At 47.1% G+C, this 24,907-nt stretch overlaps 1 protein-coding gene across 5 annotated transcripts in view; it reads right to left on the reverse strand.

Moving 5' to 3' along the window:
• LOC311244632 (protein arginine N-methyltransferase 8-B) overlaps positions 1 to 24,907 on the reverse strand; it is a gene marked incomplete at both ends in the record, with an annotated part of 148,899 nt that overhangs the window by 29,962 nt on the left and 94,030 nt on the right. For all 5 annotated transcript variants that reach the window (XM_084334243.1, XM_084334242.1, XM_084334241.1 and 2 more), the window contains 2 exons: positions 461 to 576; positions 6,324 to 6,411. In XM_084334243.1, the coding sequence (XP_084190369.1) occupies positions 461 to 576; positions 6,324 to 6,411 (204 nt within the window). The remainder of the gene's footprint in view (positions 1 to 460; positions 577 to 6,323; positions 6,412 to 24,907) is intronic.

The raw sequence follows: 24,907 nt of genomic DNA on the forward strand, positions 1-24,907 counted from the left end.
ATATGCAATATGTATAACTTGAATAAGTAATAAATACAGAAACACCATGTTTAACAATATGTAAATGTGTAGCTACATTTATTTTACATTACATTAACATTTATATGGTATTTGGCCCTTTGAGGGCAACCATAATGCTGATGTGGCCCTCTGTGAAAATGAGTTTGACACCCCTGCTTTTCGACCATCCAGGTACAACACAGAACACACACACGAGTATGTGAACAATGCCATTCACAATGCAGCCATTTGTGTACTTGTACGCATGGTTAAAAGCAAGTACACCAAGACCTTAAGAGTTATGTACTCTCAAGTCGTGGGGCACCCAAGTGGCGACCCATGTTGGATCCATCTACAGTCTACATGGCCTACCAGCAATACTCAACAGCCACACACACACACACACACACACACACACACACACACAGGCCGACATCCCATCAATGGACCTATCACTGACCTTGACCAGGCAGGAGTTGGTGACCACCTGCTTGGGGTCCACTATGTCCACCAGCGGCTCCTTCATGGCCACGTTCCGGATGCAGGTCATGTCGAAGCCATACACGTTCTCCCACCCTGGTCAACACAATACAATGTGATTAACGTTAATATCAATCATGTTGACAATTTTTATAGGAGCCATTATTAGGGGAAATGGGTCTATACTCCCTGCTCCTTGTGTATTTGTGTAAGCCAGGGTTTCGGAAATTGGTGCTGGTCATTGAAGATTTCAATGTCCCGAAATTCTGGTCAAATATTGTCTATGTTTATTGAGCTTATAAAAACAATTGATAGTAGGGATGTCACTTTTTAATCGAAGTTTGAACTTTCGTTCCTGGTGAAATATTAAACGTTTGAACTGTATAGATGTGATCAAATGGAGCACGTCAGATAACTTTTGTTTTTTAACTTAAAATTTTGTAATCTGCTTTCCAGAGTCCCAGAATCACGTTTAATGTAGTGTGCCTTGCATTCCAACATATGGAACAAGTTGAAACTATTGCAACCATAGGGCTGTGTAGAGAGAGTGTGAGGAGCCAGCTAACGCCATCTGCCGTTATTGGGAGATGCAGACATAATTAACTTTCAAGACCACTCTCTCTGTCACGTTGGGATCTGTTTTGCTTGTGACAGAAGCTCATATTCCCCTCCAAAATGAAGAAATAAGTGAGTAAATTGTGTCATTTTTGAATTGAGAATTGAGTGTGAAGGATATGTGGACATTTTATTTCAGCCTATCTTAATACAATAATTCATTATTTAATTTGAATTGTGCTTAGAGGGAATTATTTTCACCGGACATTTAAATATGTCAGACTTCAGCAGATTCTCCAGGTAAAAAAATAAAACCTGGACCTCTATTCCCCTAGACCCATTAGGAAATAACCGCTCGAGTGCTTGGAGAGCAGGTTGGCGATAATGAACAGGTCAGGAATCCCCAGGATGTTGTGTAATGTGTATTTACATTCCCCGTCTGCCTGCTGGACTGAACCAGTGTGCAGCCAGAGCACAGCGAAGGCTTTGTGAGCAGTCCTCACAGGCTGAAAGGCATCTAAGGCCATCTGCCCGGCTGCTTCGGGGAAGACAGGACGGGATCGATACGGACAGTGTATCCTCAGAGAGGGTGCACTCGCTAGGACAAGTGTGTGTGTGTATGAGAGAGAGAGAGAGAGAGAGAGAGAGAGAGAGAGAGAGAGAGAGAGAGAGAGAGAGAGAGAGAGAGAGAGAGAGATAATGATGAGAAAGAGAGATAAGTGATGATGAGAAAGAGAGAGAAGAAATGATGAGAGAGAGAGAAAAGATGATGAGAAAGAGAGAGAGATATGTTATTTCCTGTGTAAAACAATACAGCATGATTGTCGTTGGAATAGTCTGGTACATTGTGTAATTCACTGTCATATCGTGTGGGTAGGAGGCCTATTGTTGTGTTACTGTGTGTCAGCTAGGCTCTGCTATAGTGTAGCTCTGCCTCTCTCTCTCTCTCTCTCTCTCTCTCTCTCTCTCTCTCTCTCTCTCTCTCTCTCTCTCTCTCTCTCTCTCTCTCTCTCTCTGTGTGTCATGCAGAGATAAATGGAAAAACCTCACACAATCCTCCTGGAGAGTTGAGAGTGAGCATGGCGCTGGGATGGAGAGGCTTGTTGAGTTACGATATTGATCATCACTTTGTCTCTATAGTAGTAAGCCCCAGGATAAGTTCAAATGCATTAGCAGTGGTAGGTGTGTGTGTGTGTGTGTGTGTGTGTGTGTGTGTGTGTGTGTGTGTGTGTGTGTGTGTGTGTGTGTGTGTGTGTGTGTGTGTGTGTGTGTGTGTGAGAGAGAGAGAGAAAAAGAGAGAGAGAGAGAGAGAGAGAGAGAGAGAGAGAGAGAGAGAGAGAGAGAGAGAGAGAGAGAGAGAGTGCATGTACCTAATTATGGGTATACAGTGTGTGTGTGTGTGTGTGTGTGTGTGTGTGTGTGTGTGTGTGTGTGTGTGTGTGTGTGTGTGTGTGTGTGTGTGTGTGTGTGTGTGTGTGTGTGTGTGTGTGTGTGTGTGTGTGTGTGTGTGTGTGTGTGTGTGTGTGTTAATGTGAGGGTTGTGCTGATGTTGTTTTACATTCACGGTTTATTAGTTGAAATATGATGCAGGTTGAAGCCGCCCAGGGGGTTAGAAAGCTGAGCAGAGGTGAGCAGATTAGCTTGAGGTTTTCTTGTTTTAAAGGGGCACTTCACCAAAAAACAATACTGTAGCTAATTTATTTTGCACATAATCTCACACACATCCAATAACTCTATACAGTTTTGCACACATTAATTTAGTTTGACAGTTATTGAGAGTAAATTAGTTTAAATATGGCCACCAGTGATGTCATCGGGGACATTGAATCCTTATGTTGTGTTAATTCAATGAAATGATACGGTAGCTAGGGTTGCCACCTTTCACTAATAGAAATAAGGGACGGTTTTGGGCGTTTTTTGGTAAAATATTGGCGGATTTTGTAACAATTATTATTATTTTTTTTAACTTTATTTCGGTTTTAAGGTTAGGGTTATGTTATTTAATTATTTTGGGGAGCCAGCCCCCCGAACTCCTGAAATGCATAGAAAACAAACAGTCAGCACTGTTGTAGCTGAGGTTGTGTTTAACCGTGTGGTATACCTGTGTCACCTCAGCTGCAGTAACCTGAGGGGAGGAGTGGGATGATACAATTTAAATTAAATTGAACAGTAAGACTTTTATATTGATGTCTGAACACTATTTATTTATTTATGTTTAAGTATTTATTTAAGTATTTTTGCATTTATGTATTTATGAATAATATTATTTATGTATTTTTTTATTTTTTAAAATTTTTATTTTTTACCTTTATTTACCCAGGGTAGGTTCGCTGAGCACATATGCTCTTGTTCAGGAACGCCCTGCTTCACATTCACACAGTTCCATTCACACCTGGGAGCTGCCCAGTACAACCACAGTTGACACCATTGGCCACTGAGCAACTCCACTGGAGCAGTTGATTCAAGCCATGTCACATAGTTCAAGTTTGAAATGATTCTTTCTGTTTTGCTCCTGAGAGTGCTAGATACTGTACTGTACTGGTAATATTATTTATTTGTGTTAACTTCTGAATAAAACAACTTATTAAACACAAGTACATCTTATTGAACATTATTTTGATATTTCATTACCAATTATCATAGCAAAACAGCTTTTTCAAACAGTCTGTAATGCATTTTGGAAACAAGAGATGGGCTCATGGTGTAATGGGCCACCTGGCCTGAGAAACATAAGGAGGAAAGAAAAAGTAAGGACTTACTTCTGGTCATTATTTGGGTAGAACACACATATTTTGAATGCCTTCGGCAGGTTTTTTTTTTTTTTTTTAGTCATTTTAATCTAGATTAATCTAGATTAAATCCAGGATTGCAGATAGATTAATCTAGATTAAAAAAATTAATCTATGCCCACCTCTAGTATTTATTAACTGTTAATCCATTATGAAGAATTCCGTTTTCAACAACATAAGAGTTTAACTGGGCACACTATTTAATTATATTGATTAATATAAATACATGTTTATTTATGAGACTTAGATTTATAAAAACTCAACATTAATGAACAATCAACCATATTAGTCAACTGAAATAGCCTAGACCATGCCCACATCAGCAGCCAATATGTAGGCTCCTGGCTGCCAGGGCAGGTAAATAGAAATACTGACATCTAGTTAAAAACACAACCAGATAAATAAGATGTAATATCCCATACCGAATCAATCTCATGAGATGTTTCAGTCATGAAGAACTGTGACACCTCTGCTTGCGTCCTTTGAGTTCTTATATTTCGGGAATGTTGTTCTCCTGAGGCATGCTGTCTGACGTCAGTCAGTCCACCATGTGCCACAGAAAACACCTACATACTTTGCAGTTTGCTTTATAAACATCTCTACTGACGCTATCAAGCCAGGGGTTTGCCTCTTCCCACTCAGGTCCTTACTTCTGGAGGCGTTTTGTCTTTTTAAGACACAGTGGAGTAGTGTCTGCTGTAGACATTTTGTGATGCAGTGACTGAGCTGAGCAGAAGTAACTTGAGGATTGGCACAACCGCACAGAACGTATGTTAGCAACGTGAAAGCACAAATTCTCATTGGTTGTGAGCTGCTGAGCGCACGCTCATCATACCAGAGTTGCCAAGTCTGTTTATTTCCCGCAACTTTTGGCAAAAATTTTGCTTGTTTTTGGCTTGTTTTTGTAGGTCGGTTGGCTCATTTCTCTCACTAAACTGGCAACACTGACTGATTTGCGGACAGCGGAGCTCTCACATTCCCGACCTTAAAATACGGGACAAAGTACGTCCCGTATCAGTTCAATACGGAACGCGTCTTTTAGTTTCCAATTACGTGACGATTCCGTATTTTACGGGACGGGTGGCAACCCTAACGGTAGCAGTCCCTATAAGACAAGGTATCGTCAGCCGGGGCGTAGGTCAGAGCAGTACTTTGTGAACCAGGCCAGTGTCTCTATAGGTCTTAACCAGCAGGTCAGTGTCTCCAGGTCTTAGCCGGCAGGTCAGTGTCTCTAGGTCTTAACCAGCAGGCCAGCTCTGCCTCCAGACAGCAGATCAGTTGCCTCGTGACACACCAGCTGTAACTAAGTAAGGGATAATGTATAGCTACGAGGTCATTGTCGCAAAATAATTGACCGACACGGAGTTTAGAACACCGAGGCGCCTCGCCGAGGTGTTTTAAACGTCAGTGAAAGTCAATTATTTTGCGACAATGACCGAGTATAGCTATACATTATCCCGCTTATTACATGGCTAACTTACTAACAATATACCTAATTAATTTTACACCATCGACAAGACGAGATCAAATGCAGACGCAGTTGTTCTGTGGCTCTGTCAGCCCAAATAAAGTGATTATTATTATCGCCGGCAGCCGGCAGGTGTGTCTGATTGCACTGAAACAGTGTGTGTCAGTGGGCTTGATTGCTCCAGCTGCGAAAAACAATAATCACCGGTGGTTATCGAAAAATAATTCACCGCTGTCAGGGGCTATTGACCAATCACAATCAAGCATTTCGGCGAATGTTAAAACGCCATGTAATAATATAAGATAATGAGAGCGGTAGAGTGGGGAAGAGAACAGAGAGAGGCAGGAGTACTGACATGGTAGAACCATGACAACATAATTTCATGGAGCTGTAATTAACACAACACAATGATTCAATGTCCCCAATGTCCATCACTGGTGGCCATATTCAAACTCGTTTACTCTCAGCATTGTTTTTTGGTGAAGTGCCCCCTTTAATAAGAGGGAGGGACGGCAAAGAGAGGCATCCTTCAAGTGAAGGATGGTGTCATTTGGGAACCTCATCTGGTATTTGTGTAGAGCGCTACCTCAACAAGACACACAATTACAAGAAATAATGTTGTGTAGTGTGAGTGGTGGTGTACAGTGATGTCAGGATTTTGACAGAGCTCTGTGTCGTATGCGCACATAAGTACACACTCATTCACGCGCATGCATGCACGCACACACACACATACACACACCTCTGATGACCCAGAGTCAACATATTGTATGTAACAGGCAGAGGTGTAACACACACGCACACACACATACGCACACACACACATACACACACACACACACACACCAACACACACATATGTATACGCACGCACGCACACACACACACACACACACACACACACACACACACACACACACACACACACACACACACACACACACACACACACACACACACACACACACACACACACACACACACACACACACACACACACACACACACATACACATACACAGGGGACTCACAGTGTATTTTGAAGTCCTTGTACTGCCGATCCTCTATGGCCACAATATACAGTGCGGCGCGGTCTGGAAACATTAACCCGCCGGGTTTCTGTTTGACAAACGAGAAGAGGAAATAACCCTGCTATTAATCGTGCAAAACATAAAGCACTGCATCACAGCACACGCCTCAGCCCTACGAGTGTGAGACAAACCAAACGCAGGTTCATTTTATGGTCAGAGTTATAATTACTCCTCGCTTTGCTGATTGGAGCGGAGGTACAGAGCACTGCTCACACTGTTATTTACAAGGTTGCGTTTCTGGTTAATACCTGAATGTAGATGAGAGGGTGATGGATCGCATGCGAGGATGTATTAAGTTGAAGGCTTTTACTCGGCTGGCGTGCGGCGAGGTGATGTCAGACAAAGGTCACTGAGGTCAAGATTTTCCATTCAGCTCACGGTCGTCAAGGCAGAGGTTACGTGTAACACCCCATCCATAAGCATACCGTTCAATGAGTGTTGAATGTTGGGAGGAGAGTGGGGTAGTTTGCAGGCAAAAAACGTAAAGGGATAGTTCGGATTTTGTAGTATGAAATACTTGCTAGTAGTTCCGCTGATGCGATGCCATCACCCTACTCACTGGTCAGAGTTCTGGTTCTGAGTGAACCAGGAAGCTTCAGACAGGCAGCAAATGAGGTCACTAGACAGAAAACTGTTAATCAGTCTATCCACGCACTTAGCAGCAGGAGACCATTCAAACCGGACCAAGCACGTTATGGTCGCAAAACAGTGAGTAAGGCTGACGTCATGCAGGAGGAATGTGGAGCATGCGGGAGAGAGCACAGCCGTGCTCAGGAATGTCCAGCTAAGGGACGTCAATGTAACAACTGCAACAAATTCAACCACTTTGCCAGGATGTGCAGGTCAGCACCACAGCGACGTCAGATAAAGCCACAGGCAAAGAGGATGCATGCTATATCTGACACTGGTGAGCAGCAAAGTGATGATGATGAACTGTACATTGACACTATAACAAAACAGCATGCAAACACAGACAAAGAACAAGCCTTTGTAGAATTACAAATTGGAAAACAGAGGCACAAGCTCAAATTTTAAATTGACGCAGGTGCTCAGGCTAATGTGATACCAGCCAACACATTCCATGAGCTATTTGGAAATGTAGTATTAAGCCCGCAGGCCAGCAAGCTCTCAGGCTATGGTGGGCATGTGCTTACTGTAAAAGGGGCCTGCAGGCTAACCTGCAGATATAAAGAGAAGACAGTCATGCTTGACTTTGATATAATTGATGCCAATGCTCCACCTGTGTTGGGCATGAGAGCATGTATAGACCTGAATTTGGTCAAAATAATCCATACAGTCAATGCACAGCCCAAACCACACATGAACATCATGGATGAATATGCAGATGTGTTTGAAGGCATTGGACTGTTTCCCGGTGAGTGTACCATTCACCTCAGACCTGACGTAACACCAGTGGTGTGCCCACCTCGCCGCATACCATACGCCATACGTAGTCGGCTCAAAAGTGAGCTGGATGAAATGGAGAAAATGGACATAATCCAGAAGGTCACTGCACGCATGCACGCACGCGCACACACACACACACACACACACACACACACACACACACACACACACACACACACACACACACACACACACACACACACACACACACACACACACACACACACACACACACACACACACACACACACACACACACACACACACACACACACACACACACACACACACACACACACACACACACACACACACACACACACACACACACACACATACACAGGAGACCATTCAAACCGGACCAAGCACGTTATGGTCGCAAAACAGTGAGTAAGGCTGACGTCATGCAGGAGGAATGTGGAGCATGCGGGAGAGAGCACAGCCGTGCTCAGGAATGTCCAGCTAAGGGACGTCAATGTAACAACTGCAACAAATTCAACCACTTTGCCAGGATGTGCAGGTCAGCACCACAGCAACGTCAGATCAAGCCACAGGCAAAGAGGATGCATGCTATATCTGACACTGGTGAGCAGCAAAGTGATGATGATGAACTGTACATTGACACTATAACAAAACAGCATGCAAACACAGACAAAGAACAAGCCTTATTGCACAATTTATTGCACACATTTTTTGTATTGGAGTCTATTATATGTTATATGTTGTACCAATTGCACATCGTTGTGGGCAAGACCACCCGCATTTCATTGTATATCCGTATGCCGTGACAAATAAAACTCTTGACTTGACTCTCTTGAGCCTTTGTAGAATTACAAATTGGAAAACAGAGGCACAAGCTCAAATTTTAAATTGACACAGGTGCTCAGGCTAATGTGATACCAGCCAACACATTCCATGAGCTATTTGGAAATGTAGTATTAAGCCTGCAGGCCAGCAAGCTCTCAGGCTATGGTGGGCATGTGCTTACTGTAAAAGGGGCCTGCAGGCTAACCTGCAGATATAAAGAGAAGACAGTCATGCTTGACTTTGATATAATTGATGCCAATGCTCCACCTGTGTTGGGCATGAGAGCATGTATAGACCTGAATTTGGTCAAAATAATCCATACAGTCAATGCACAGCCCAAACCACACATGAACATCATGGATGAATATGCAGATGTGTTTGAAGGCATTGGACTGTTTCCCGGTGAGTGTACCATTCACCTCAGACCTGACGTAACACCAGTGGTGTGCCCACCTCGCCGCATACCATACGCCATACGTAGTCGGCTCAAAAGTGAGCTGGATGAAATGGAGAAAATGGACATAATCCAGAAGGTCACTGAGCCAACAGACTGGGTCAATGCACTGGTGGTTGTAGAAAACCCCAAAAGGAAAAAGCTTAGGATTTGCCTAGATCCCCGCCCCCTGAACAAAGCCATCCTGAGACCCTACTACCCGCTCCCTGTTCTAGATGACATTACCCCAAAATTAGCGGGTGCACAGTATTTCAGTGTGCTAGACGCCAGGTCTGGGTACTGGAATATAAAACTCAGCCATGAGTCATCCGTTCTCACCACGTTCAACACCATCTATGGCAGATATAGGTTCAATAGACTCCCATTCGGAATCATATCTGCACAAGATGAGTTTCAGAGACGAGTGGACGAGGCCTACGAGGGACTCCCGGGCGTCGCCGCCATTGTCGATGACATCATTGTGTATGGCTGCACGAAAGAGGAGCACGATGCCAACCTGCATGGCATGCTGGAGAGAACCAGACAGATAGGAATAAAGCTGAACAAAGACAAGAGCACCATCTGTGTGACAGAGGTGAACTACTTTGGACACACACTGACACGAGAAGGTGTCAGACCTGACCCCAACAAGGTTTCGGCGATCAAGGACATGGCCACGCCACAGAGTAAAGCAGAGCTGGAGACAATATTGGGCATGATCACATACTTGTCAAAATTTGCCCCCAGACTCTCAGAGGCAACGGCCCCGCTCCGTCAACTGTTGAAAGAGAGCAGTGAATTTGTATGGGACTCGAACCATGATGTTGCTTTCCAGCAAGTGAAAAGCATCTTAACACAAGAGCCAGGTCCAGTACTTGCCTACTTTGACCACACAAAGGATGTGAAACTGCAGGTTGATGCCTCCAAATATGGATTGGGAGCAGTCCTACTGCAGCAAGAGAAACCAGTCGCATACGCGTCCAGAGCACTGAATGAGACTGAAGTCAATTATGCTCAGATCGAAAAGGAGCTGTACGCCGTGTGTTACAAAGGGTCAGATTAAACCGAATATATATATTTATTACTTGAGATATATTGTATAATATTTGTATGTCGTCTGATATCCCTTGTATATTCTTTGTATATATACACGGAATATCCCTTTACCTAGGTACAGGCCAGACCATAATATTCGTTCTCCTATTGGACAGCGACCCCTAGGCGCCAACGGCCATACCCCCAATGGCAAGTTCAAAGCCACCGCCAAGGCATGTCTCAACATGTCCGGGTTTGCGCAGTAGTACGAGACAGAACTGAGGTTGGCACTAGATTATTCACCTTACGTATAAATACGTCGCAGGTGGATACAGCAGTAGTCTTAGTCCAAAACGTTGAAGCCTTCACCACGATACAACGTGCCGTGAAGTGGGCCTCTTTGCCCCTAAATAGAGCCTTGAGAACCGCGTGCGAATAGATAGCTAAAGTGTCAGAGTTTAACGCTGTATCGTCGAGTTCGACTTATTCTATTGTGAAGTAATAGTCTATTATTTATAGTGTATCGTGCAGCTACCGTTCTCCGTGACCATCATTACCACCGGTTCGTCGTACTCTAGCTAGTGCACTTATCCAGGCTGGGTGGCCTAAGCTCACGCCACCACCCGAGGAGTCCTAGACGAGAACCGTTGGATATGTACACCGGAGAACCTACACCGGCGAATGCAGAGCCTTTTCCGGCTGGATTATATTGCTTTGGTACTGTGGCTGCTGGAGCAGAGAACCGTCTACCCCACTGCTGTGTGGGATCTACCCTGTGAGGAGCACCATCGAGCCCGCCTCTAGGACCACAGAGGCTGGCTAGCTTTCATCCATGCTGTCGTGCATACTGGAGTATAGCTGTTGCTTTGTCTACGGACCAAGGGATTACTGCACTGGCTCCTGTATCTGGAGCCTCGTTATTCCGCGTTGATCCAGACTTTGCTCCCGAACATTCCTCTCCCTGCTGGCTTACAACCGGAGGGAACCCCTTAGTATCTCCAGCTGACTACGAGTGTGCCTTATGTAATTCTTATGCTACAGGTGGCGTCAGTTATACCCATCTTACTATGCTCATGGACTTACGCTCTTGACCTACTTAAGTGTTCTTCGCCTTACAAGCGCAATCATAATTCTCAATCTGTAACCTACCGTTGCTGCTCTAATAATAAATACCTCTAAATAGAACTTTCTTTGTCAAGCCGTATTCTTGTGTGGGTGTTCACCAGATATACCGTGTACTGTATGGCCAGTAATTAAAGTACATAACTAAGTAGTGGTTTAATGATACCATACTCTCAATACAGTCAGGGAATTGTACCCCTCAGTTACAATTGGTCCTTCGAGCCGGAGGAATATCAGTGTAATATCTAAATATAATATTGATATTAACCATGGCCAGCGGTGAACACTCCACAAACGGCTCTCCTAAGCTAGAACGCCCGCAGCGCAGACGTCAGCCACCTCCTTACCTAGAGGACTACGCTGCCAGTCTAATACCTACCTTTATACAGACGTTAAATGCGGAAAAAGCGGATAGTAAAAGCATGTCAAATCCTACCGACCAGGCGACCTTGCCAGTAGAGACCCTAGTGGGTTCTAACGTAACTGACCAAGCTCACGGGGGGGACCAGGAGGGACATGACATGACTATACCCCCAGACAACGTCAACGGGACGGTCCCCGGAGAGCTCCAGGATAAAGAAAGCGCTCCAGGGACGGAACCCGACCCACCACCAGAAGAGAAGCGCGTCCATGAGATAGACCTCGGGGCGCACCAAGAGAACAGATCTCCAACGAGCACTGTCAGAAGCCGATCACCTCCATCAGTGTCTTCCCCCAGCGAAGCGGACAAGATGCTGGCGCAGGCATTCATCGCCACCCTGGCAGCCTCCACTGAACGCGATCGACTCCAAGCACAGACGCTTAGTGAGCGCGAACATTCTTCCATGGAACAAGAGCGCCTCCGGGCGCAACAACTAAGTGAGCGCGAACACTCTACCATGGAAAGAGAACGCCTGCAGGCTCAACAACTGAGTGAGCGCGAACAATCTGCAGACCAAAGAGAGCGCCTTCACGCGCAACTCCAAGCGCAAGCCCTTAGTGAACGCGAACACTCTGCAACCCAGCGAGAGCGCTTCCAGGCGCAGCAAAGGAGTGAAGACGACCGCATACGCCTGGAGACCAGACGCCTCCAGACGGAAGAGAATATTGAAAGAGACCGCGCCGATGCCCAACGCGCCGCCGCCGATGCACAGCGCGACGCCGCCAATGCACAGCGCGACGCAGCCCAAGCCCAGCGCGAAGCAGAGCGCGACATCGCTCACATCAAGCGCGAAGCAGAGCGCGACCGGCTACAGGCGCAGATAATGGAGCAATTGATTGCCAGGGCGACACCCCCTCTCTCCGCACGGAGCTCCAGGGCATCATCACGACAAGGGTCTAGGGCACCTTCCCATACCCGACCAAGTGACCCGGAGCCCGGCCAACAGAAAGAGCCTATCCACGTCTCCGAACCCCCTCCCCGACCGGTCCATACGAGACCCAGCAACCGGGAAGAACCGGCCTATGCCGCCGAGAGACTGAATAGACGACTTCAAGACCTAGAAGACCTAGCAGAGGAAGAGGAAGATGAGGAAGGTCAAGCCCACCAGCAGCAACGTACTCCACAGGACCAGGAGGTCCAGTACAGCCCAGACTTCACCCCCGAGGCACTGCGCTACAGACCCCCGACTCAACTCAAGGGTGAGTTTGACGCACAGCCAGCCCCGAGGAACAGCACCTGGGTACCCGGGCCTTGGTACCCACCAAGTACCAGCCCACGACAACACGTACGGGGAGACTCGCCCAGGAGGCCTCTCCCCCAACGCTCACCGATGTGCCAGCCATCCATGGCATCGCACCTTGGCACACCGATGTTCCCGGATTTTACGCACAAGGACAGAGCACAGTACACGGAATTACGGATGTGCCTAGAGACTATGATGTCCGACGTCCCTGATGAGTCGTACAAATATGCTATCCTCCTCAAGCATCTCAAGGTGCCCAGAGCGCATAATATAGCGCTGGCATATTCCAACTCAAGTACCCCATACACCGCGGCTCTAGTAGCCCTCGACCAGCGTTATGGACGCATATGGGACTACGTGATACAAGAAATAAGGAATATTGACCGTCTCCCCCCAGCCACAGACAATCGATCATTGGATGACCTCTCTATCAAGGTACAATCCCTGGTAGGGATGCTGGGGTCCCAAAAGGAAAAAGGTAGACACGAACTGTATGCTAACTCTAATGTAGAAAGGATATTAGCGAAGCTCCCTCCAGCCCGCCAAGAGCGCTTTAGGCGGCAGAGAGACCACCGTGATCCCGACGGTCCCGAGCCATCCCTCCTAGACCTGGCCGACTTCCTCGCGAGAGAAGTCAGCAGCCTACGACTGGATACGTTCGTGCGGAGTGGACCAAGCCCCAGAGATGGACCTCGGAGATCCAACGATAACCGCCGGCTGGTGACCGTCATGCACCAAGCCGAATCAGTACCGCGGAACAAGAACCACAACACCCCCTCGACGAAAGAGAAGTGGAAGATTGTATGCCAGTACTGCGAGAAAGAACATTGGCTGTCACAATGTGACACTTTCAAGAAGATGACCGCCGACGAGGTGAGTCAGTGGATCAAAGCCAACCGCCGCTGTTACCGCTGTGCGCGCAGCCATATGGCAGCCGAGTGCCGCTTGAAGAAGAGGTGCAGCAGGTGTGACGGCGCCCACTTGGACGTCTTGCATGACAGCAACAGGAAGAAACTCGCACCCCCAAGCAGCACCAGAGTAAATGTCATGTATATCGACCCCGCCAGCAGCGGGAGCTCCCGAGTGCTCTTGAAAGTGGTCCGAGTGATATTAAGCTACGAGGACAAGGTCCTGGACACTTACGCCGTCCTTGACGATGGGTCAGAAAAGACTCTCCTCCTCGCATCCGCTGCAGCCCAGCTAGGTCTGCGGGGGAGCGAAGAAACGATGACAATTCGTACTATAAGAAGAGACCTGAAGACAATAAAGGGTGAAAACGTCTCCTTCACTATCGCAGCAAGCGGGCAGCCAGAGAGGCAGTATAGGATTACTAACGCTTTCACCAGCCAAGACATAGGCCTGTCACGGTACACCTACCCCATCCCCAAGCTGATGGAAAAATACGTGCACCTACGTCAACTACCTATACCGCTCATCGACGGCGCCACCCCGACCCTGCTCATAGGATCCGACCACGCACACCTCATCGTCCCAATGGACCGGGTCCACATCGGGCCCAGAGGCTGTCCAGCAGCAGTCGAGACCCGCCTAGGATGGACACTACAAGGCCCCCTCTCCAGGTCTCCCAACCGACCAGCAGCCACTCGCTGCCTCCACTCCAGAATGACAGAAGAAGACACCACCCTCTTACAGCACGTCGAGAGGCTATGGACACTAGAGACAATGCCCTTTAAGAACGAAAAGAAACACATTCGTTCAAAGGAAGACACTTATGCCATAGCCCTCCTCGAGCAGAGGACAAAGAGAGTCGAGGTCAATGGAGTGATGAGATACGCAACTCCACTCTTGAGGCGAGAGGGTATGCCCACCTTCCACGCCTCAAAAGAAGCGACGGAGCGATATCTACTGAACACCGAGCGGCGTCTAGCCAGAGACCCCGCTCAAGCCACTGTGTACCGCGCTGAGATTGACAAGCTAATCACAGCGGGACACATAAAGAAAATTGACATTCAAGAGGCCGATCAGACGACCGAATCATGGTACGTGCCCCACCACAAGGTCCACCACAACGGCAAGGATCGTATTGTGTTTAACTGCAGCTACCAGATCGGATTACAGAATCTGAATAAAGAACTCTTGCCCGGTCCAACACTCGGCCCCTCTCTACTAGGCGTGTTGCTACGTTTCCGCCAAAACAAGGTGGCCATCAGCGGCGACATCAAAGGGATGTTCCTGCAGGTGCGACTAGTGGAAGAGGACAAGCCCCTGCTGCGGTTCTTATGGAGAGAGAGGATCGGGGATGAGCAACCATCCATCTACCAATGGGAGGTCCTCCCTTTCGGAACCACATGCAGCCCATGCTGTGCTACGTTCGCACTGCAAAAACACGTCGCAGAGGACCCAGCAGCTGACGAGGAGGTCCGACAAAGTGTAGAGAAGAGTTTCTACGTGGACAACTGTCTGCAAAGCGTCTCGACGCCAGAAGAGGCCGAGGCCCTCCTACTCAAGCTCCGTGCCTCCCTGATCAAAGGCGGCTTTGATCTCCGGCAGTGGGCCAGCAGCGACCCTCAAGTACTGCGCAGCCTCTCCCCAGAGAACAAGGCAGCAAGCAGCGAGACCTGGATGGCGACCATCCCAGGTGAAGCCCAAGAAATGACATTAGGACTAGTCTGGCGCTTCAAAACAGACTCGCTCCATTATAGACACACACCCCTGACCAAGGAGCAGGGAAGGTCGATTTCACTACCGACCACCAGAACGGAGTGTATACAGAACACTCGCCAGACAATATGACCCGTTGGGATGTATTCTACCTTACACCACCAGGGCAAAAATGATTGTGCGAGAGCTGTGGGACAAGGACCAGGGCTGGGACGACCCCATACCCGACCACCTTGCTTCCACATGGAGAGAGTGGGAAACAGAACTCAACTCGCTCCCAGGTGTCAACATACGCCGCAGCTACTTCCCACCCACAGTGCGGCTGGAGACGTGCCAGATGGACCTGCATGTCTTCAGCGACGCCTCCGAAGTAGCCTACGGTTCGATGGCCTACTTGCGGGCCCGAGAGGAGGGAGGAGAAATACATACCGCCTTCATCCTGGCTCGTTCAAGGATAGCCCCCCGCAAGCAACAATCGATCCCGCGTCTAGAGCTCTGCGCAGCCCTAGTAGGAGCGCAACTCGCCACGTTAATCCAACGTGAACTCACCATCCCGGTGCAAAGAACAATCCTGTGGTCAGACTCCATGACCGTACTCACATGGATCCAGTCCGATTCGTGTAGATACAAGGTCTTCGTGGGAGTCAGAATCACAGAGATCCAAGAGTTAACAGAATCAGCATGCTGGAGGTACGTGGACACAAAACAGAACCCAGCAGACGTCATCACACGGGGAATGTCCCTGGATGACCTCACACGTCACAATATCTACAGTGACGGTCCCGAGTTCCTCAAGCTCCCGGAAGAAGAGTGGCCTAAACCCACCCCACGGGAGGCTAGTCAAGAGGAGGCAGAGATGAAGAAATCTATGTTCTGTGGGTTGACGCACACACCAGTCCCCACAGACCCCAACATAGACGACTGCCCCACCCTTGAGAGTGCGCAGTTAAAGACATTCCTGTGGCACCACCCTGAGGTTCCCTCCACTACTGATATTAATGCAGCTAATTACGAAGAAGCAGAACTCCTGCTACAGCGAGCCCAAAGAGACTCGTTCCCCGACGAGCTAGACTGTCTGCAGGGATCAAAGCCAGTCCCGTCAGACAGCAGACTGCTCCACTTGGCCCCTGAGCGCGACGCCCATGATCTCATCAGAGTGGGTGGTCGTCTGAGAAGGGCCCCGGACTTAACGGAAGACGTCAAGTTCCCTATAGTTCTCAACAGCCGACACAAGGTCACAGAGCTCATCATAAAGAAATACGACGAGGATGTGCACCACGCTGGGGCAGAGAGAGTCTTCGCTGAGATCAGACGTCGCTATTGGATACTGCAAGGAAGAGAAGCAGTACGACACTTCCAGCGGACCTGTCTAGACTGAGCACAGCCCAGTATACCCAGGATGGCTGACCTACCTCCCTGTCGCCTCCGACTCGGCGACAAGCCCTTTCATTCCACCGGTATGGACTGCTTCGGCCCGCTGTATGTGAAGAAAGGAAGAGGGACGGAGAAGAGGTGGGGTATTGTATTAAAATGCATGACCACCCGAGCGATACACATAGAACTCCTTCCAACCATGAGTACGGACTCATTCCTTATGGCCTTCCGGAGATTCACAGCGCGGAAAGGAAAACCGTCTATATTACTGTCTGATCACGGGACAAACTTCAAAGGCGGAGAAAGAGAGCTGAGAGAGAGCTTCCAAGCTATGGGCCCAGAACTTAAGACCCACCTCGCTCCCTCTCGATTGATTTCCAGTTTAACCCCCCGAACGCCCCTCACTTCGGGGGAACCTGGGAACGAGAAGTACGTTCAATAAAGACAGCCCTGTACGCCGTGCTTGGGGCCCAGACCGTGGCGGAAGAAGTCCTCACGACAGTCCTCACAGAGATCGAGGGAGTATTGAACTCAAAGCCCCTCGGTTACGTCTCAAGTGATGTAGCAGATGTCGACCCAGTTACCCCCAACACACACTTGATGGGGCGGCTGGACCCTGCGCTCCCACAGACAGTGTACAGACCTGAGGAAGCGAACGGCCGAAGAATGTGGAGGTAAAGTCAAGTATTGGCTGACAAGTTTTGGAACAGTTTCCTCCTCCACTATCTACCGTCTCTACAGACCCGCCAGAAATGGGTAAAAGAAAGAGACAATTTGACGGAGGGCACAGTCGTCATGATCATAGACCAGTCACTACCCCGAGCTATGTGGCCGGCCGGCCGCGTAAGCAAAGTGATCACTGGTGCCGACGGAAAGGTCAGAGCGGCAGAAATTCTCGTCCAGGGACGGACATACACCCGACCCGTGGCGAGGCTGATAGAGTTGCCAAGGCTCCCTGACTCCCTTGATGACGACCATGACCCACTGACTTTGTGAATTGCCCTACTCCTCATAACGGACATTGAGTAGTGGACAAGACGGTTAATCTGTCTCTGCTTATCTAATTAGGTGCGGACTAATTAGGAGGCGGCTGTTACAAAGGGTCAGATTAAACCGAATATATATATTTATTACTTGAGATATATTGTATAATATTTGTATGTCGTCTGATATCCCTTGTATATTCTTTGTATATATACACGGAATATCCCTTTACCTAGGTACAGGCCAGACCATAATATTCGTTCTCCTATTGGACCCCCAATGGCAAGTTCAAAGCCACCGCCAAGGCATGTCTCAACATGTCCGGGTTTGCGCAGTAGTACGAGACATAACTGAGGTTGGCACTAGATTATTCACCTTTCGTATAAATACGTCGCAGGGGGATACAGCAGTAGTCTTAGTCCAAAACGTTGAAGCCTTCACCACGATACAACGTGCTGTGAAGTGGGCCTCTTTGCCCCTAAATAGAGCCTTGAGAACCGCGTGCGAATAGATAGCTAAAGTGTCAGAGTTTAACGCTGTATCGTCGAGTTCGACTTATTCTATTGTGAAGTAATAGTCTATTATTTATAGTGTATCGTGCGGCTACCGTTCTCCGTGACCATCATTACCACCGGTTCGTCGTACTCTAGCTAGTGCACTTATCCAGGCTGGGTGGCCTAAGCTCGCGCCACCACCCGAGGAGTCCTAGACGAGAACGAGTTGGATATGTACACCGGAGAACCTGCACCGGCGAATGCAGAGCCTTTTCCGGCTGGATTATATTGCTTTGGTACTGTGGCTGCTGGAGCAGAGAACCGTCTACCCCACTGCTGTGTGGGATCTACCCTGTGAGGAGCACCATCGAGCCCGCCTCTAGGACCACAGAGGCTGGCTAGCTTTCATCCATGCTGTCGTGCATACTGGAGTATAGCTGTTGCTTTGTCTACGGACCAAGGGATTACTGCACTGGCTCCTGTATCTGGAGCCTCGTTATTCCACGTTGATCCAGACTTTGCTCCCGAACATTCCTCTCCCTGCTGGCTTACAACCGGAGGGAACCCCTTAGTATCTCCAGCTGACTACGAGTGTGCCTTATGTAATTCTTATGCTACAGGTGGCGTCAGTTATACCCATCTTACTATGCTCATGGACTTACGCTCTGGACCTACTTAAGTGTTCTTCGCCTTACAAGCGCAATCATAATTCTCAATCTGTAACCTACCGTTGCTGCTCTAATAATAAATACCTCTAAATAGAACTTTCTTTGTCAAGCCGTATTCTTGTGTGGGTGTTCACCAGATATACCGTGTACTGTATGGCCAGTAATTAAAGTACATAACTAAGTAGTGGTTTAATGATACCATACTCTCAATACAGTCAGGGAATTGTACCCCTCAGTTACACCGTGCTCTTTGGATGTAAGCGATTCCACCAATACCTGTACGGACGTCAGGTGATCGTCGAGTCGGACCACAAGCCACTGGAGACAATAATGCGCAAACCCCTTGCAGCTGCACCGCCGAGGCTCCAACGCATGATACTTCAGTTGCAAAGACATAGCATTAACATTGTTCACAAGCCTGGAAAGCAGATTCCAGTAGCAGACACACTATCTAGGAAGCCGCTAGCGTGCTGTGATGACTCACTGAGTGAGGGCATGGACTCGCAAATACACTCAGTTGTGCGCCTGTGAGCGACCGGAAAATGGAAGACATCAGAACTGCTACAGCCAAAGACGAGCAGCTCTCAGCCTTGAATAAGATCATCCAATCAGGGTGGCCAGACACTGCAAGACAATGCCCCTCTGCCATCACTGAATATTGGAACCACCGGGATGAAATAACAGAATCGAATGGAATTCTGCTTAAAGGTGAGAAAATCATTGTGCCACACTCACTCAGAGGTGACATGCTGTCACACATACACACAGGCCACTTCGGCATGGAGAAGTGTAAGCAGCGTGCAAGAGATGTTATATTCTGGCCAGGGATGTGCAAACAAATAGAGACACTAGTCGGATCTTGTAGCATTTGCCTCGAACGACGCAACTCCATCCCCAAAGAGCCAATGCTGTCACACCCAATTCCAGAGCGACCTTGGCAGGTGATAGCCACTGATCTGTTCAAATGGAACAACACTGACTATATAGTTGCAGTTGACTATTATAGTAGGTATTTCGAGGTAGAAAAAATCACTAGCCTCACATCCACCGCTGTGATTCAGAAACTCAAGGCCATGTTTTCCAGGTTCGGGATTTGTGAGAAATTGCTCAGCGACAATGGACCGTGCTATAGCTCGCAAGAGTTCAAGAACTTTGCGAATACATGGGATTTTGAGCACATCACAAGCAGCCCCCTGTACCCGCAGAGCAACGGGCTGGCTGAGAAAACTGTGCAAACAGCTAAAGCCATCATGGACAAAGCACATGCACAGAGGTCAGATCCATATCTCAGCCTGTTGGAATACCGAAACACACCAGTGGACGGATTCAAGTCACCAGCACAGCTGCTGATGAGCCGATGTTTGTGCTCAATCCTTCCAACCACTGAGAAACAGCTGCGACCAGAACTTGCCTGTCGCAGTGCAGTTCTAGGCAGACGAGAACTGCGCCAAAAACGACAAAGGCAATACTACGACAGAAATGCCAAACCACAGCCTGCACAGCCAGTAGGAGCCACAATCCGCTTCCAGCAACCAACAGAGTCGTGGAAACCTGCCACAGTCGTCGGATCAGCAGGGACCCAGCGATCCTACAACATCATCACGGATGAGGGCCACACGCTCCGGCGCAATCGGCGTCACCTCCTACAGACCACCGAGGGAGATACACGTCACGGAGTGGCAACGGATGGTCAACAGGTTGAGCCTCAGGCCACTGAGACTGTACAGCAGACTGTTGAAAATTCCCCAACTGTGCCACCACAAGGCATTACTACCAGGTCAGGCCGCTTAGTTAAGCCGAGAGACATTCTAGACCTGTGACTGTTATTACACTGATGTTGTTAAAAAAAAAAAAAAAAAAAAAAAAGTTGTGATTTGTGATAGATGTGATTTGCACTTATGGTGTTAGATGGTGGTATAATTATATGGTGTTAATTAAATGCACTTATTTTAAAAGAAGGGAAATGTGGTATCCTGAAGTAATGGTTTCACCCATAAGTTGGTTTAGCCTAGACTCTTGATAATGACGTCAGATACGGTGCCTGTCAGTTCATGTATGCAACCCCAAGTGGAAGTAAACAAACCTTCAGCTATAATGTCATTGTGTGGACATTCAGTTCTTTCTGCTAGACACTAGGAGTGACCGGCAGAATAGAAACATTACAACATTACACACACCACGACATGCAGGCTCCTTGTGTATTTCCTATGCTTCAGAGAGATGTGTTGGAACTAGCACCATGCAGTTAGTACGCGCTGAGGCTTGTTCCGATGGGTTGGAACTAGTACCATGCAGTTAGTACGCACTGTGGGGCGGCTTTGGCTCAGGGGTAGAGCGGGTCGTCCAATGATCGAAGGGTTGGTGGTTCGAATCCAGCTCAAGCCCATGTCCATCCCATTGCCGTTGTGTCCTTGGGCAAGACACTTAACCTACTTGCCTCGTATGAATGTGTATGCATGTGAATGAATGTTGGTGGTGGTCGGAGGGGCCGTAGGTGATGATTATTCGCCACGCTTCCGTGAGTCTGCCTCAGGGCAGCTCTGGCTGCAATTGTAGCTTACCACCACCGGTATGACTGTGTATGAACAAATAATGGACTCTGTAAGCTCTCTGGGGTCACTGGGGTGTCATGAAGAGCGCTATATAAATCCAATCCATTATTACTGAGGCTTGTTCCGATGTGTTGGAACTAGTACCATGCAGTTAGTACGCACTGAGGCTTGTTCCGATGGGTTGGAACTAGTACCATGCAGTTAGTACGCACTGAGGCTTGTTCCGATGGGTTGGAACTAGAACCATGCAGTTAGTACGCACTGAGGCTTGTTCCGATGTGTTGGAACTAGTACCATGCAGTTAGTACACACTGAGGCTTTTTCCGATGTCTTGGAACTAGTACCATGCAGTTAGTACGCGCTGAGGCTTGTTCCGATGTGTTGGAACTAGTACCATGCCGTTAGTACACGCTGAGGCTTGTTCCGACATGCATCAATACAGGAGGCGTAGCTACGGGGGTCTGAGCCCTTGAGCAGTGAGCCCCCGGAAAGAAAGGAGGAGGACACACACAGATGTAAACATACCTAGTCGAACACAAATCACTGTGAGCCGCCACTAGGGGCAGGACAGCTAACTTGTTAGGTAAAACTAACAATTACCAACAGCTCAACTCTTCCAGAACATTGAACACTGAATGTTCTGTTAATCGATGCAGATAAAATGTTGTGCGTCTGTATGTGTAGTTGTGTACTACTGTCGTGAGTTTGAGTCACATTGGTCTAATTTAAGCCTCCGTTATACGTTCCGTATGACTTGTTTCATATCTGTGTATCTCTAATGTGCGCGCTGTGCAGTCTGTTTACGTTGTCAGTGAGTGAGTGAGTGAGTGAGTGAGTGAGTGAGCTGCTCCGTGTTTCTCACATTGTCGCTCTCTGCCCAATATCATAATATGAGGCCGTTGTTTCCCACAAAACTATACAGTGACAATGGAAATCTTCAATGTCCTGTATGTTATATATCATAGAACCCACGCCTTATTTCTTACTTATCAATGATGCCACGTTTGCCATAGCGAGAGCCAATCAGTCTGAAAAGCTCTCTTTCAGTTTCAGCTGCATGTTCATCCTGGATTGGATCAGTCCGACTCGCATCCTCGGGTTTCTCCGACATTTCGAGTTATTTGATAACGTGCCTTGCGACTTATGATTCACACTGCTAGTGTTTGAGTACACACAATTTCTCTGTGAGCTTAAAACGCATAGAGTAGTCTACTCACCGCTGGCTGCGTTGGTAGTGGGTTCGTGCGTAATCCTTGCATCCAGTTCATACATAAATCAATTGCGATGTGCGCCAGTAAGTCCATCAACGTTTTCAACTTTATGTATCAGCTTTTGATCTCCCAAACTCTTACTAGTTACTATATCTATATCTGTACACCCTTACCTACTCTTACTAGTTACTATATCTATATCTGTACATATCCCTTACCTACTCTTATAGTTACTATATCTATATCTGTACATATCCCTTACCTACTCTTACTAATTACTATATCTATATCTGTACATATCCCTTACCTACTCTTACTAGTTACTATATCTATATCTGTACATATCCCTTACCTACTCTTACTAGTTACTATATCTATTTACATCTAACCCTAACTAACCTTACTGTCATGCACTTGTCCTAATAAACTAACCTACACTGTAGCACTCAACACTTTGATGAACATTGTTACTCAGCTGATAGAGTTGTGCCCTTCCTGATGACTTGTCGTACAGAACTTGTAAGTCGCTTTGGATAAAAGCGTCAGCTAAATGACTAAATGTAAATGTAAATGTACATATCCCTTACCTACTCTTACTAGTTACTATATCTATATCTGTACATATCCCTTACTTACTCTTACTAGTTACGCTGCTGGCCAGTATGACTACGAAAAAACGATTGTTTTTATACTTTACTGTATCACTGTACATATTGATACTACAACTCTGTACATACTCTGTACTACACCACTCTGTACTACACCCAGTAGTACTCATTTATATATTTATAGTATTTGTATTTTTTTTATATTAAAAAAAATGTCTCCCCATCCCAATTTAGTCATTATGCCAATTCCCCCTTGTTGTGCGCATGTTCCTCCTACTGGTCGGTACAAGGGAACCCTGAAGTCCACCACATGCTTCCTCCGACACATGGAGGCAGCCAGTGGCTCTTTTTTCACCTGGCAGCGAGGACTCTCATTGGTGAAGCGTAACGCATGGGAGGTCACGCTGCCTTCACCATTTCCTGCCTTTCACTGAGCAGGCGCCCAGAACTGACCTGTCAACAACGCCAGATTACCACCCACGACTTCCCTCCCCCTAACTCAGCCAAACAAGTTAGTATGACGACCGGCCCAAGCCGCAGGGCAATGCTGACTCCGGGAGTCGAGACCGCAGCCTCTTGCATTGGTGACGAGCGCAATCTCTGCTACGCCACCCGACCGCTCCTAGTTATAGTTTAAAGTAGTTCAAACAATTTTCTTGTGGGATTTTTTTTTACTGGAATGTCTTGCTAGTATCAAGGCACCCCAGGCAAAACTTTTCCATTGATGAGAGGATGGTTGCAACCAAGGCCCATACTGGTATGACGCAGTACATGAAAGCCAAGCCAACCAAGTGGGGCTTCAAACTTTTCGTTTCGTTTTCGTATTTTTTTTTTATAAATGTGCATAATTGTATTTTTTAGCTTCTTTTTGCCTTTTTTTGCTTTTGAAAGGAAACGTTCAAAATACACTTTTGTACATGTAGATTTGGCCTAAATTCATTGTGGTCGCTCTCTGCCAACTATCATATGAGGCACCTATGTATTATTATTGTAATTCACAATATATTTCAAAATACATTTCTAATGACTCTGCACCCCAGTGATATATAGGGTTGTTCATTGTACAATATAGGGTTGATGTTTCTTGTTGATTATTATTCTCTGTTTTTTTAATAAAATTGTGTGATATTCTATTCCAGTTGTGTTTAAAAAAAATTATATACTGATATAAACTAGATATAAACATGCTGGCTGTGTGTGTATGTCATTGGAATACAAAGGAACGACAGACTAGAAGCTGGGCCTTTGTTCCACGTGTGAATTGGTCTAGAGCTTGTAAGTCGCTTTGGATAAAAGCGTCAGCTAAATGACTAAATGTAAATGTAATGTAGAGTGATCACATTGAATTCTGGGAGTGTAGTCCTTTCATCAAATAGCTGAATTCACTTTCTTCCTTTCAAAGCTCTGTACTGGGATTTAGTTAGAATGTTACCAGAATGTTTCATAGGACATTGATTGAAAACTATCCGCTAGAATTTTACAATTGATGGCTTATTTTGAAGGTATCAACCTGTAGTTTCATATTATGTAAAAAAATTCTGAG

The sequence above is a fragment of the Notolepis coatsorum genome (assembly GCF_963971535.1).
Source record: "Notolepis coatsorum genome assembly, chromosome: 18".
In the NCBI taxonomy this organism is placed as follows: Eukaryota; Metazoa; Chordata; class Actinopteri; order Aulopiformes; family Paralepididae; genus Notolepis; species Notolepis coatsorum.